General features: G+C 58.1%; 1 protein-coding gene and 2 long non-coding RNA genes across 8 annotated transcripts in view; 1 reads left to right on the top strand and 2 right to left on the bottom strand.

The window, feature by feature from the left end:
• Positions 1 to 227: 227 nt before the first annotated feature.
• LOC138415339 (uncharacterized) lies at positions 228 to 2,892 on the bottom strand. Its single transcript, XR_011247189.1, has 3 exons — positions 2,525 to 2,892; positions 2,278 to 2,397; positions 228 to 1,001 (listed from the first exon to the last, which is right to left on the bottom strand). It is a non-coding gene; the product is annotated as an uncharacterized lncRNA (long non-coding RNA).
• A 4,976-nt stretch (positions 2,893 to 7,868) lies between these two features.
• On the bottom strand, positions 7,869 to 9,063 carry LOC138415340 (uncharacterized). Its single transcript, XR_011247190.1, has 2 exons — positions 8,851 to 9,063; positions 7,869 to 8,154 (listed from the first exon to the last, which is right to left on the bottom strand). It is a non-coding gene; the product is annotated as an uncharacterized lncRNA (long non-coding RNA).
• Positions 9,064 to 9,483: 420 nt separating this feature from the next.
• Positions 9,484 to 13,678, top strand: part of BAIAP2 (BAR/IMD domain containing adaptor protein 2) — a 63,932-nt gene continuing 59,737 nt past the window's right edge. For 5 of the 6 annotated variants that reach the window (XR_011247187.1, XR_011247186.1, XM_069543823.1 and 2 more), the window contains exon 1: positions 9,507 to 9,660. Coding sequence is in view for 4 of the 6 variants with exons in the window: in XM_069543823.1 (XP_069399924.1) it covers positions 9,607 to 9,660 (54 nt within the window). In the remaining 2 variants the exon portion in view is untranslated. Of the gene's footprint in view, positions 9,661 to 13,678 lie in introns of all 6 variants that reach the window. The other variant, XM_069543824.1, reaches the window with a different exon arrangement.

The following is a 13,678-nucleotide window of genomic DNA, read 5'->3' as shown; positions in this document are numbered from 1 at the left end:
TTAGGGATTGGGGAAATTCAAGTCAAAACCACAGTGAGCACCGTGTTGCACCCAATAAGACAAGGTTAGAATTTTAAAAAATGATAATAACAAACAGAAAATAACAGTGGTTGGTGAGGATGTGGAGGAAGTGGAATCCTGGTGCGCTGCTGATGAAAAGCATAAAGTGAGAAGCCATAGAGAAGACAAGCTGCACAATAGTGTGAGGGCACTAAACACCACTAAAGTGGACAGGATTGTATACTTTATTTTTGTGTGTGTGTGTGTAATAAAGTTTTATTAAAGTATAAAGGAGATAGAGAAAGCTTCTGACATAGGCATCAGAAGGGGGCAGAAAGAGTACCCCAGGATTGTATACTTTAAAATGGGTGATTTTATGCTAAGTTTTATCCCCATTTTCTCAAAAAGGATGTCATGGGGCCCTTTGAAAATCAGCATCACAGCAAACAGTTTCCTCACAGAGTGAAAATGGCCAGCGGTCTGCAGTCCCAGCTTCCCTCTGCAGGTTCCAGGCAGCCTCTCCCAGGCACCGTCTTTTCTTCGCTGCTGGGTCCTGGCAGGATGGTACTCCTCTCCGTCTGAGAATGCATCTCAGGAGAGTTCAGGTCCCACGGAGCCGGTGCCCTGAGGGCCGCCTGCTGACTACCCAGACTCAGGGGCAAGCACGAGATCAAGATCACTGCCCCAGCCTGGACAGTCCCACCCTATCACCTCCGCCCCCTGCAGCCCATCCACCTGGCTGGCTGGGCCACCACTCTCTGCGCCTGCCATGCGGCTCATCGCCCGCCATGTGTCTGTCCACCAGGTGGCAGCGGAGGCTCCCCGATGTGGTGTCCCTGCCCAGCAGCCCCGCCAGCACCCCATGTCCTCTGCAGACCAGGAGCCAAGATGCTGGGGTCACGTCGCCCACGAGTGTGGCTGCGTCCTCGGTCCTCTCTGCCTAACTCAGAGGAGGCTGAGCTCCAGACGCCAGGCAGGGAGACTGAAAGCCAGAGTCTGTCCTGCAAAGCACCACAGGGCCGTGCTCCTGCAGCTGACATCGCATGAGACCCCATCTGCCTGAAACAGCTTGCAAAGCACCACCTCAGCTTTCCACTGCACCACAAGCCCACAGCTTTCCAGCAGGAGCCTGTGCCCGGTGGGGAGCCTCGGCTTTGACTTCACCTGAGGTGGAATCAAGGTCTCTGGGATTTTCCCAGTGGGAAATCTATAAGCCAAGGAATGAGGGAAAATTACAACCGAATCTAACATCTCCAAGCCCAGGGTCTCTGAAAACCAAGGCCTGAGGCTGCACAAAGGACTCGGCTCCTGCAGCTGCAGAGAAAACCTCAAAATCTGGGTGAGAATTAGCAGCAGGTTCCAGGGGCTGAGCTGCCAGATCTCTGCAGGGGCCCTGTTTCTGCCAGCAACAGAGCGACACTGCAAAGGTCAGGAGCCGATGTCTGATTGGACTGTGGGTTAAAGGTCACCTGGATTCGTTTAAATTGTTTTTCCCCCATAGATGGAATCATCTTTTTGTTTGGACAGCTAGGCAACAGCTGAAGTTTTCCATGAACCTCTACGAAGATAATGTTTCTTCTGATTTTTGAGAAAAAAAGAAAAAGAGCCTGACAGGGCAAATGATATTCTCAAGCTTGACACTAAAATAATTTTTTTCAAAATCCTATTACTTTCTGACCAGACCTATCAATGAAGAAATTCCAAAATACTACACGCTTCCTGAGGCTGTGACAGCCTGGGCGGCAGCTTTGATTGCCGTCCAGACAACTCCCTGGTTCCAGACAGGAACGGGGTGCTCCACCGTGGCCCTGCAGCCAGCATCAGCTCAGATCAGTCTTCACTGGATCACCCAGCCTCCCAGCCACCTGGGCAGTCCTGTGGCTTTCACTGCAGACTGGACTCGGGACATCACAGTTCTCAAAAGACCCCAGCCTCTCTGCTCTCAGCCTCTCTCTTGCTGTAGGAGCTTGTGATCAGACGAGTAAACTCAGTCCTCACAAGTATCCAGCCAGCACCTGCCCCACCACCCCGCAGGCCCCCAGAGCCCAGCCTGGCCCCCTGACTGATTTTGGCCTCTCACTGTCCAGTTTCATTACAGTTCCTCTAGGACATACTGGAGTGAGCCACAGAAGCAGATGAAGTGGTTACACTAAAAAGGACGGGACCTCCCGTTTCTCGAGTGCCCACCACCATTCGGGTGGGTCAGTGGGTCACCTTGCCCGTGGGACAGAGCCTCCCATTGTTCAGCATCAGCTGTCCCACACTGTGCAAACCAACCTGCAGACAGTGAACTGATGCTTTCTTATCTGAGCCGTCTGGTGTGGTGTCTACACAGTCAGAACAGGGAGTGCCCCCCTCAATGTCCTTGGTTCCCAGGTACAAGAGAAATGGGGAGACCTGGGTGCCAGAGATAGCAGAGATGGGAGAGGAGCCCACAAACTACCGACTGGCAGCTGCTGCCCACCACACCCCTCCCCAGGTAGGAACCGCCCATCTGGTCCCTTCCCACCTCCAGGGGACACACCTAGACCAGACAGGTCCCGCTGCCACGGGGCCTAGATGGGGAGACGAGGTGGGTGGTTCCAGACTCCCATCTCCTGGGAACACCTGGCATCATGGGGGTCGTGCTCCTCTCCCGAGATCGCACACCACTTCTCACACATTTGAGAACCCAGGACGTCCAGGGGCGGAGAGGTGCCCATGTTCTGGCTGTGTCGACACCACATGAGACTGCCCTGATAGGAAAACATCTGCCAGTTGTCCAAATGCCACAGTGCTGGACAGCGGGGAGGGGGGCTCTGTCCCACTGACCGGCTGACCCACAGACCCACCCAAGTCGGCCGCAGAGCTCCTCCTCTGGGAGCTGTGGGACCCTAAGTGGGGTTTTAGGATCTGCAGCAAGAAGAAAAAGTCAGGTTTCAGGGCTGAAGACAACATTTTAAAATCTGGCTTTAAATAAACATGGGATTTAAAAAAAGAGAGAGAGAGCGCGCAGAGCCTCCAGCAGCTGAAATTAGAAGCAGCCGCCTGGGCAGGGAAGCCATCTGCGCACGCGAGGCGGTGTCTGGGCTTCGCTGGCAGCGCCGGGAGCCGACACTGCAGGCCCAGGGCCACCCTCCCTCCAGGAAGAACCCGCGAGGACACGTCCAGCCTTGTTTTTCAGAATGTCCTCTAAGTTCACGTTCCAGACAACAGACTTTCTCCTCTCCACTCCGAACTTACCTTTGAGATCACTTACAAGGGATAAGAAAACAAAGACTGCGTTTCAGAGGGAAATGAAATAATGATATTGAGGGTGAAGCCAGCCTCTTGCCTCATCTTTCCCATGAAGTTGAGTGGCCACCAAGAGCCAGTATGCCTGGGGCGGCCCGGCTGGGTGCTCAGCCCTTAGGTCACTCACCTCTGGCCTCCTCGCCTAATACACTGTGTTCTTTTGACCAAGGGGGCTTGCGTGAGGGCCATCGTTGGCTTCCTTAGCTTCCAGTCCCCCTGCTCAGAGAATTCTGTCACAAGCTGGGTTTGCACAGAAGATGGTGAGTGTGCCTGAGACTGGGGGGAGGGGTCCCCTGCTGCCTGCCTTTAGCTCCTCCCTGCCCACCCGACCCTGCCCCTGAGCTTGGGCTGCCCTTCCCAGTCCGCCCCATCAGCTCTGGACCCGAGGCCCAAGCAGGCCGCTCGCCCCGGCATCCTGCCTCCGCCCCAGCCCTCCTGCCTCACCTGGGCCGGTGCGGGAGGCCCAGGTCTGGGGGCTCTGCCCGAGTTATTTAAATCCACGTTGTCAGTTAATATATTCTAACGAGCAAGTGGGTGACCGAGCTGGCAGACGCAGGATGACGCTGAAATGTAATAAGAGGGGGAGAAACACCGAGTGAAACTCTGAGACTCGTCCTCGCCCCTGCGCTCACCCCCACGCTGCCTCCCACGGGCACCTGGAGTCACGCCGATGCGCTGGATTATGTAAGAGGGCCCGTTGCTGGGGAACCTCTCCCCACCCAGGCGGGGACAGGGCAGCACCTCCCCGGGCCCCTCAGTGGAGGCCCCTGCGGGCCCCTCCCGACCTGGCCAGTAAGGAAGCTCTGGGAACTTTTTACGCTGCCTCGATAAGAGGGTTAAAGCTGAACTAGGAAGGACATGGGAGGCCACCTGCACCTGAACCACTTCACCACCTCCTCGGAGAGGGGAGAGGACCCTTGTGCACCAGGCGTCTCCTCCCAGGCAAGGCCCGGCTCAGAGGTCCCTCCGAGGGCAGAAAGAGCAATGTCACCCATCCCTGGAGGCAGAGTAAAGCCTGTGCTGTCTGCAGCCAACATTTTGGTCGGAGAGACGAAAGCCTCTGAGCCACGTTCAGGTCAAGGGGGGGCGGGTTTTGAGGGAAGAGCAAATCTCAGTAAAAGTCTGGGGAGGAGGGAGGAGGCAGGAGATTGGCCATCAGCCAGGCCCACGCGCTGCCCCCCCCCCCCAACCCCAGGCCAAGCCTCCTGCACGGGCGTCATGCAGCAGGTGGCAGAGTGCACCTGGGGCACTCTGTGGGGACAGGGCCACTGCTCTGCCCACTGAACCCACAGACACTGGATTCCGGGCTGAGGTCCAGGCCCCTCCTTCAGACCCGAAGGCCAAATGGAGGCTTGTGCCAAGGCCATGGGTGCCCCCCATGAGTAAACTTTACATGTTAGGACTGTTTAGATTTACACAGTTACTGCAAAGGTAGCCCACACCTAAGAGATCCCCCCGCCCCGCCCTGTTAACATCTCTTGTCGCTGTGATGTGTTTGCTACAGTTAACAGACCAACGTGGACTCACTGTCGTTCACTAGAGTCTGGACTTTATTAAGGTTTTCTTAGCTTTCATCTGGTGTCTTCTTGCTGCTCCAGCACCCAACCCGGATCCCAGATGACATTTGGTCATCACATCTTCTTGGGCTCCTCTTGGCCCCGAAGGGCTCAGACTTCCCTGGTTTGGGCAGCGTGCTGGATGGGGGTCTGCAGACTGTCCCTCTGCTGAGATTGGTGACGTTTCTCCTGATAAGCCTGGGATGACGGGTCTGGGGAGGAGTGCCGCCTTTCCCAGCACGTCAAGGCCGTGTCTAGTCCCATGGCTCACCCTGAAGACATGGCCTGGCTCACCTGGCTGCAGTGTGCTCGGCAGTGGCTCCTGGCACCCGTGTTTCCTGGAAGTCGCCTTGCAGCCCACACCAAGGCTGGGTATCTCCGGCAGCACCACTAGAGGGGGCAGCACCCATGGGCGCTTGAGTGCTCTCTGGAAGGTCCCTTCTGACCACTGATGATGGCGATCTCTAAGACACACTGACCACTTGCCATGTGCCAGGCATGGTTCTTGGTGCCAGGCTTCTTCTGCCATCTACACCTCAGCTCCTCCGACACCCTGCCCAGGTAGCCTGCCCATGCGGAACCTACTGCCCAGGCTCCCAAGGCCATCACGGGGCTTCCCAAGTCTGTGCCCACGCCCTTACCAGTCCCAGGTAGACACCAAGCTTCACCCCGTGGCAGGCGACGTGGCCCTGCCGCAGCCGTACTAGGCCATGGTGTGCTGGAGGCCGCTGAGGTGAACTTCCTGCTGGCAGGACACAGGCCTCCCCCACCACACCCGCCCGGAGCTTCCGGCTCCAGGCACCCCTACGCCTTCTTGCTGACAACGCTGACAGTGTGAAGAATGTGGGCTGAGGACCAAGAAACCAGTCCTCTGGACACAATTTGGACAGTCCGGCCTGGTAGCCCTGCCCCGTCATAGAGCCCTGGCATAGAGGGGGGAGGCAGAAAGGGCCAGAGAGGATGGGAAGACGCGACAGTGTCCACGCCTCCTCTCTCTCCTGCTCTGGAACTTTCTGGTTGCCGATTACAAGTGCTCTAATCCAGGAAGGAGAAAAGGAAGAGGAGTTCTGATTGGGTGGATCCTTCTCTTAGAGAGACGGGGAGGCTGCCAGGAGAGGGTGGTGGAGAAACAGCTCCCTTGACAGGCACGAAATTTCCCTGTGATCTGAGACACACTGCCACCCCCTTAGGCCAAGCTCCGCAGAAACCCGGTTGGGCTGGTCAGAGAGAGAGAGATGGTGGTGAAAACCCTGAAAGTTTTGCGGTCACCTCAGAAAGGGCTCCTTCTGTTTAGCAAAAAATCACAGATCCTTGTGTCTGCCTTGCCAGGAGAACAGCTTGCTTGAAAAGCAGAGGCTGTCATCCTGTAATTAAATCTGAGACCCCCCCTCCCTACGTGACGTTGAGATGAAGCCACTTACATAACGCGACTAAAAATAAGCTGATGAAGAGATGCACTTTGATTCTCCCTGCTTCCAACCTTTTTCTCCTGGGCCACCCGTGCTGGGGTCAGCTGACCCAGGGTCAGCGTCGGCAGCACCACGTGGTCAGAGTCTTGCCGCTGACCCTGGCTCGGCACCCAATGTGCGCGAGGCCCCATCACCGGTGCCGGGGATGGGGGGACTTCAGGTTCAGAGGTGGGGTGCTGCAGGTCGCCATGGCTACACACTTCTCTGGTTGCTTGGCCCATAGAGGTGAGGACAGGCAGGCAGAAGTGACAGGGAGACCAGCAGTGGGCAGATTCCAGCCCATCTGCTTTCTCAGGGACTCGTGATGAGCTGCTCATCTATAGAAAGCCACTGCCCACTACCCCCCCCTAAATAGTGCAGGGAGAACAACCCCCTGGTCTGGGCGAGGGCAGGGGGCTTGGGGTGCTGGCCCTGCCGCTAGTCCTTGCAGGGCCAGTGAGACAAGCAGAGCCTCTCCATCATGGCAATGACTTGCTGGTCTTGAAGAGAGGTGGCTCTGACCCTAAGCGGGCCCCTCTGACTCCCAGGAGTGGCACGGGGACCACCTCAGCACCCAGCCCACCCCTAGCCCTGGGCACTGCTCAGCCCCGCTCAGACACTGCTGCCGTCTGAAAGGGCTCCCACCTAAGTAAGAAAGGCCTCAGGGATCACTGGTGGGCTCCTGGCCTGTGGCTCAGACCTCCTCGCTGCTGAAGGGGTCAGCATGCAGGCCCAGGCACCCCAGTAGACTGGTGGTTGGAGGATGGGCGGGGGAAAGGAAGCTGCCCAGCAGGGGGCAGACTTTCTCACTGCAATTCTCCAGGACCAGGTGTAAGCCCCTTTCCAGTCCTGCCCTGCATCTGCCATCGGCCCCACATTCTCAATGCCATTTGGCTGGATATGCTTATTTTCACTTGCCCCAGGTGCTCAGTGAATGCTCTTCTGAATGATGGCTTCCCTCTCAGCTGTTCATCTCCTGCCCAGATGTCAGCTGGAGTGTGCAGGCCCAAAGTGAGGCGATTAGCCCTCCTGTCTCAGCTGCCACCAAACGCGAGCATCCAGTTGGGCAGAAGGAGGGCGATCAAGACTAGGATCTTCTAGGGGGTGGGGTAGGGTGGGGCTCGGGGCCATGGAAGCTTTTCTGGAACGCCCCTCTCCTTCCTCTGCTGTCTCGTGACTGATGGGAGCAGACAGCCCAGAGAATTCTCCCCAGGCTAATTCCCCTCCCAGAGCACTGAGACCCTGTCTTCACCGGCCAGCCTCCCCCCACCATTCTCCTCGTCCTGGCCACTCTGGGCCCTTTGGATGAGCAACAGCTCTTGCTCTGTACCCACCTGGCTCCTCATGGGCCTGTGACCTCATACAGGTCAATGCACATCAGTCTTGGGGTGGGAAGGATGGAAGCTGCCTCTAGCTGGCCTGGAGGAAAGGGAGCTGGGGGAGGAAGACAGGCCTGACTTCTGACACGTGAGTCAACAACACCCTCATTGTTGGAGCCAGTTTGAGCCGGCTTTCTGTTACTTGCAACCAAAAGAATCCCAGAAATTACATACTACACTGAAATCTACCTTAAAACACTGAAAGCAATAAAAAGGAAGAAACTGGCGCTGGTGTTGAAAGGAAATTAAACCAAGAAGTATCTCTGTGAACGAAGGCTCTGAGGTTAGGAGGGAAGGCAAATGCTTCCTGAATATCCCTTCCATTTTCTTTGAATCCATGTGAAGCAGAGCGTAGTTGATTCCGGTTAATGACCCCATGGAAAAAAACCTGTCTCAGCCCCTGCTGTCTTCTGGAGTCCTCCAGCCATCTTGGGGGTTCTGTCTCTTGGGCACCTGCTCTTGAAGGGATGACTGTCCAGGGATGGGATGCTGGTGGTGCTGGTGGAGAGTGTCAGGTTTAATTAAAGAGAAACACTTAGATCTGGTGTTTTACAAGGTAAAGCAAATAATTTCTCTATGTTAGTCTAATTTATGTAAATATTTCCCCAAAGGAATTGTACCAGGAACCCTCTGTGCCAACTTAGTCCACTTCCTCAGCAGAACCTCCCAGGAATTGCTTTCAAAAATCAGACATCTCCGATCCCATCTCTTCCATCCAGGAAGGTTCACCCTCCCCCAGGTTTTCCCTCTCCCCACCTCCCTACCCCCAACCCCACCTCCCTCTTCCCTGCCCCTCCCCTTCCCTGAGTCTCCTCTCCCCAGGGAAACTACCCCTCAAGGAAGATCTTCTGCCACCATCACGAGGGTCCTCTTTCTCTGAGCGCCCCTCAATCCTCACCACAGGATCCTTTCCCCATCCCTCCTCCACCCCTTCCAGAATCTGCACCCCCAAAACCCCTCTCCGCAGAGTCCTTCTCTGCAACCCAGGGCTCTGTCCTCCCTAGAATGCCAGCCCCAAGGGCACCCCCCCCCCCGCCACCGCCCCGCTCACGATGCACCCCTCCCAGGGTCTTTTCCCCTGGTCCACCCCTCTCTAGGGTCTTCCCCAGGGTCCTCCCTCCCCTGAGACCCGTTTCAGCGTCCTTCCTCCCCGGAAGAGCCGGCCCAAGGGTCGCAGCCACCCACCAGACTTACCTCCGAAAGTGCCCGGTAGAGGCTGGACCCTTGGGACAGCACGCCAGCCTCTCACCCTCCTTCACCAAGTCCGTACCCTTGCCCCCTCCCCCTTCCCCAGGAAGTGTCCGAGCGTTCAGGGACCTCCGTTGCCCAGTGCGGACCCTGATCCCGACCGCTTTCGGGGGAGCGGCGCCCAGGACCCGGCCACCCTGACTCGCCACTTTGCGGAGTGCCTCCCCCACGCGCGTTCGCGGCCGGCGTTCCGCCCCCACCCGGTTTCTGCTCCCTTCTTCCTGCGCCACCCCGCCCCCGCCTCCCCGCCCCCAGCACTGCTGTCGCCCCGGCCCCCCAGGCTGTTCCCAGGGCCCCAGCCCGCGCCGCGCCTCCGCCTCCTCCCCCGCGATCGACGGCGCCATGGACCAATCGCTCCTTGCTGCCGGCCCACAAACCCCGCCCTTGTCCCCGCCCCCTTCCCCGTCTACGGAATTCACCAATGGGAAAGACGGCGCGGGGGGCGGGGCCTGTCGGTTGCCTAGCAGCAGCGGCTGGGCGGGGGCGGGAGGCCGGGGGTGGTGAGCCGGGTGCGGCGGGGGCGGGCGCACGGGAGGCGGGGCCTCTAGGGGGCGGGGCCTGGTCGACTATAAAGGAGGCTGCCGGCGGGGCGCCGCGCTCCTGGTCAGGTTCCGTACGCTGTTTGTCGGGTTTCCTCGTCGCTTCCGCAGTCGCCGCTACTTGCGCCCCTCGTTTGGTCAGTGGTGCAGCCGGACCAGCACCATGTCACTGTCTCGCTCGGAGGAGATGCACCGGCTCACGGAAAATGTCTACAAGGTGAGCTACGTGCCACACGCGCCCTCGCGCCCTCCCCGGGCCGTCCCTGGGCCCTCGGGGGTCTAACCGGCGCTGCCGCGGGGACCCAGCGCCGGCCCGGCAGAGGTTGGCTTGGGTCCGCTTGCCCCAACAGCTTCTCGCTGCCCCCGCGCGCCCTTCCGTGCGTCTTCCGCGTGCGCGGGGGCCGGAGCCTTCGGACCCGAGTTGAGTAGGGGTGCGGACTGCGGAGTCCGAGGTCTGCGGGGTCTGGGGCCACGGCTGTCCGTCGCCCTGCGCCCCGCGGTGGCCCCGCCGGGCACGGTTACGCAAGCCTGGGGCACTTTTTTCTCAACAGGCTTTCCCTTTCCACAACTCCTTCTCGGTGGATGTGGCCGGGTGGGAGGTCGCGCGCGGGCAGGTTCGATGGGTAGACAGATAATCCGTCATCTTATGTAACCGCGGAGGGAGAAGACTAATTGTGTGGGAGGCTGGCGCGCCCGCCTCTGCTTCTGATGTGTGAGGAGTCGGCTCTCAGCCCCCGGTGCGGAACGCGGGCGTGTGTGTCGGAGCGCCGGCAACCCGCCGGACCCTCGCCGCCCCCGCCCGGGGCCGGTTTTGCGCCGGTGTGCACGTTGGCAGACACCCGAGTTTCCGTTTCTTAGCATCCATTTTCTCGGTTTGGACCCCCACCCCCACCAGCACAGAGCCAGGCTCCGGAGGCTCAGGGCTGTTCCCGGCAGCATTTCCTCGCGGGAGAGTCGTGCCCTGGGCGGTCCACGCGGGCTTCGTACAAAGCCAGGCTCTGTTTCAAAACTGTGTCTGGGGGTTACGCGGGGGGCCGAGGGGTTTCGAGTTGATATTTAGGCGGCGGCTGGTTCATGGCGGCGGAGTGGGATTGCAGCGCGCTGGCAGAGCAACAGTTTCTAATTGTGTTAAACAACTACGCTGTGCCTCCTTAGCCAGCGGCCTGCCAAGCCCTCTTTGCGCGCGGAGGGAGGCCTCTGATGGGCCCTTAGCTTTCAGCTGGAGTCCAGCACGGCCGCAGTCAATCCCAGCTGCTAATAAAGGTTTTTAAAGTTGCAGCTAGGTCACCTGGAAGAATCTGGAGGCCGGGTCAGGGTGGACTAAGTCAGCTCTGAAGCCATGTTGGAGCTGCTGGTAAACAGGAGTGAAGACTGATGAGGAAGCAGCACGTAAAAGGAACAGCCTCTGGTGTTTTTATGTTTGTATCACTTGAGTCAGTGGCATACGCTTTTTGGTCGTGTTGCTCTGTAAATGGTTGTCAGGGAGGGAGATTTATTAAATTATTAGTCATTAGTTTCATTTCCACTTGCTCATTATTGCAGAGGGTGGAAGAGAAGTGCCAGTCTTGGTCTTTTTCCCCCTCTTTTCCCTGCTTTTGCTCCAAAACCATGAGACAGGAACTTTAATGGCCAGAATTAAGAGGGAGTGCATGGCGTGGCTTTGCTCTGGGGAACCCCATGGTCGGTCTTAATAAAACTCTTAGAGCAGTCAGGCATGCTGTTCCAGCGGAGCAGCTCCTGGAGGAAGCAAAGATGTGTTTGCAGGTCTGGAGTGAAATCTGTTGGCAGAAAACTATTAGGATCTGAGTGTTTGGGGGTTTGGGGCACACGTTCAGCAAGCTAGTCTGCGTTCTGTGCTCACTGGTCAGCTGATGACTGAGCTCCCACTGGAAGGTGTGGCCGAGACCAGGGACTTTCAGGTTAGACACATCGGGAAGTGGGCGTCCACAGCGCTGGGTGTCTTACATTCTCCTGGCCGGTTGAGGCCGCGGGGCCAGTGGACAGGAGGGCTTGTGGGTGGTGCTCCCCTGCCACTCTGCGGCTGTGGTACGGCTCCCGTATGATTTGTGGCTCGTCACTGGGGAGCTCGGGTTCCACAGCAGAGCCAGGACAGGTTGGGTAAGTTTGGTACACTGGCTGGGCAGAATCCAGCCAACTCAAGGCATGCTCAGGACACAGCCAAAGCTGCTGTGTGGAGACCCCGGCCAGTCTGGCTGGTCCTGCACCCTATCTGGGGACACTGCTAACTCTGTGCCTGGTTTGGTGACTTGTGGGAGAGTGGCAGGGATGTGGCCCTGCTCGGCGTCACCCCAAGCTACAGCTCAGCTGTTTGCTTTGGCCCCTGTCATATCAGCTGCAGTTCTGAGTGGTGTTTGCCTTGGCAGAGAAGGGAAGAGTGGGGACACCCGGCCTTGGCCTTGCTGATTACAGACGCAAGAATAAAATGTCCAGTTTTGCTTCTCCTCCCTGGAAGAATCCGAATCTCAGGATTTAATCTCTCTTTCCCCGTGGCCCACTTCCCGTGGGAGCTTTGTTGTCGGGGAATTTGATGGAAGATGAAGGGGCAGGAAATGACATTCACTGAGAGTTTACCCTTGGAACCTGGGCCAAGGAACAGGGACTGAAGCCCTTTGGGGGCTTCCTAGGGTAGAGCCTGGGCGGGGCCCCTCGTGATGGGACTACAGGCAGCCCTAGGTGATTGCCTGGGACGAGGGACAGAATTGCAGGGTGGGGATCTGCCTCTGAGAATTAAGCCCAAATTGCATCTCTCTTGGGAGAGGCCTCCAGATGTCCCCACGTGCTGCAGCAAGAGGACTTTCTTTAGCAATTAATCTTAAGTCTTCAGCTCCAGGGAGTGACTCTCAGGTTGGTGGTCTTTTTCATGGTCCTGTGTCTCACGAGAAGCCCTGGCTCCAGGCAACCTGGTGACCTTGGAGGTGCTCTGGCACCTTGTGGAGGAAGAGCCCCACAGGCCTCCATCCTATCCTGAGGACGTGGGAAGATGGACACAGGCTTCAGCGAAGAAAGTCCCTAGGGAGGCCTCAGGCATGGCTGTTCATGGTGTCGTGGGCCTTAGGCTTGTGTCACCAGACGCTGTCTGGTGGTCCTCACTCTCCGGCCGTTGTGGGGAAGCTCATTGCATCTGTCCTGTGAAGACAGCTGTGGCCAGTAGGTTCCTGCAACCAGAGTCCCGTCAGGTTTCCACTGCTGGTGCAAGGCGGTGGGTATCAGCGCTGGCAGAAGGGAGCCCACCTGTGTAGGTGAGAGCCCACTGCTGGCCAGGCCTTGCCTGTCACCCTCCTCCAGGTGTTTAGAGGAGCAGGGGAAATCAGGAGGCCCCAAGTTCTCTACTGCCTACCCCAGAACCTCTTCCACTGCTCAGCAGTCACATGGAACTCTTGGCCACTGTCAGGAGCCTGGCACCCAGCATGGACAGGGCTCCACGGGCTCGCGGTTGAGGGTGGTGAAGTGGATGCTCTGACAGGCTCTTCCTTAGCAGCAGAAACGCCTGCTGGCAGCAGACCTGAGACTCTGTGTGTGCTTACGTGCACAGGAACATGCGTGCGTATGTTGTCCGTGCAGACAGGTGTGACTTCAAGCCCATGCATGTACGTGTTTGTGTATTCACAAGTATTCTGTGTCCAAGTGAGTATGTGTGCACATGTGTGTGCATGCATGTGGGACTTCGTGTTGCCGTAGAGGCACCTCAGGGTGCCCTGTTGGGGTAGCATCTTCCAGTAAGACGTGGGGCTTGCTGTCCAAGTAGACTGTGAGCCGTCCTTCATGGAGCGTGCAGCCCACTCCCCACCATCTGTGCGGCGGCAGCAGTGCATCGCCGTCTCCCGTGGAGTAGCCCGGGCAGCGAAGGGTGCTTTCTCTGTTGCATTGATTCTGGGCCACTGGCTTCAGCAGCTGTTTGTGCCCAGGTCATGGTCCTGAGGTTGTGGGCCCCTCAGCACAGGACCCTTGCTGCTGGGCCTTGCTGGTGCTTGCTAATGGCCATAAGGGAGGGGGCCCCGGGGCGTGGTGGCGCTGCAGAGTTCCTTGCAGGCCAGGAGTGCTTTGCCTGCCCTGCCATCCCCACTGGTCTCGCCTGGAGAATGTGTCTTTTGTTGGGGAGGCTCCTTGGTTCATGGGACAGACCACGTGCACTTGAGGCTCCGGGTGCTGGCCCAGGGCTCTCGGGGCATCAGTGGGAGCCGCGTGTGTGCTTGTCGCCACCTGGTTTTAGGTTC

Source organism: Ovis canadensis, chromosome 11 (genome assembly GCF_042477335.2).
Source record: "Ovis canadensis isolate MfBH-ARS-UI-01 breed Bighorn chromosome 11, ARS-UI_OviCan_v2, whole genome shotgun sequence".
NCBI lineage: Eukaryota > Metazoa > Chordata > Mammalia > Artiodactyla > Bovidae > Ovis > Ovis canadensis.
The sequence above is the reverse complement of the archived record's forward strand: the minus strand, read 5'-3'. Positions and strand labels throughout refer to the sequence as shown.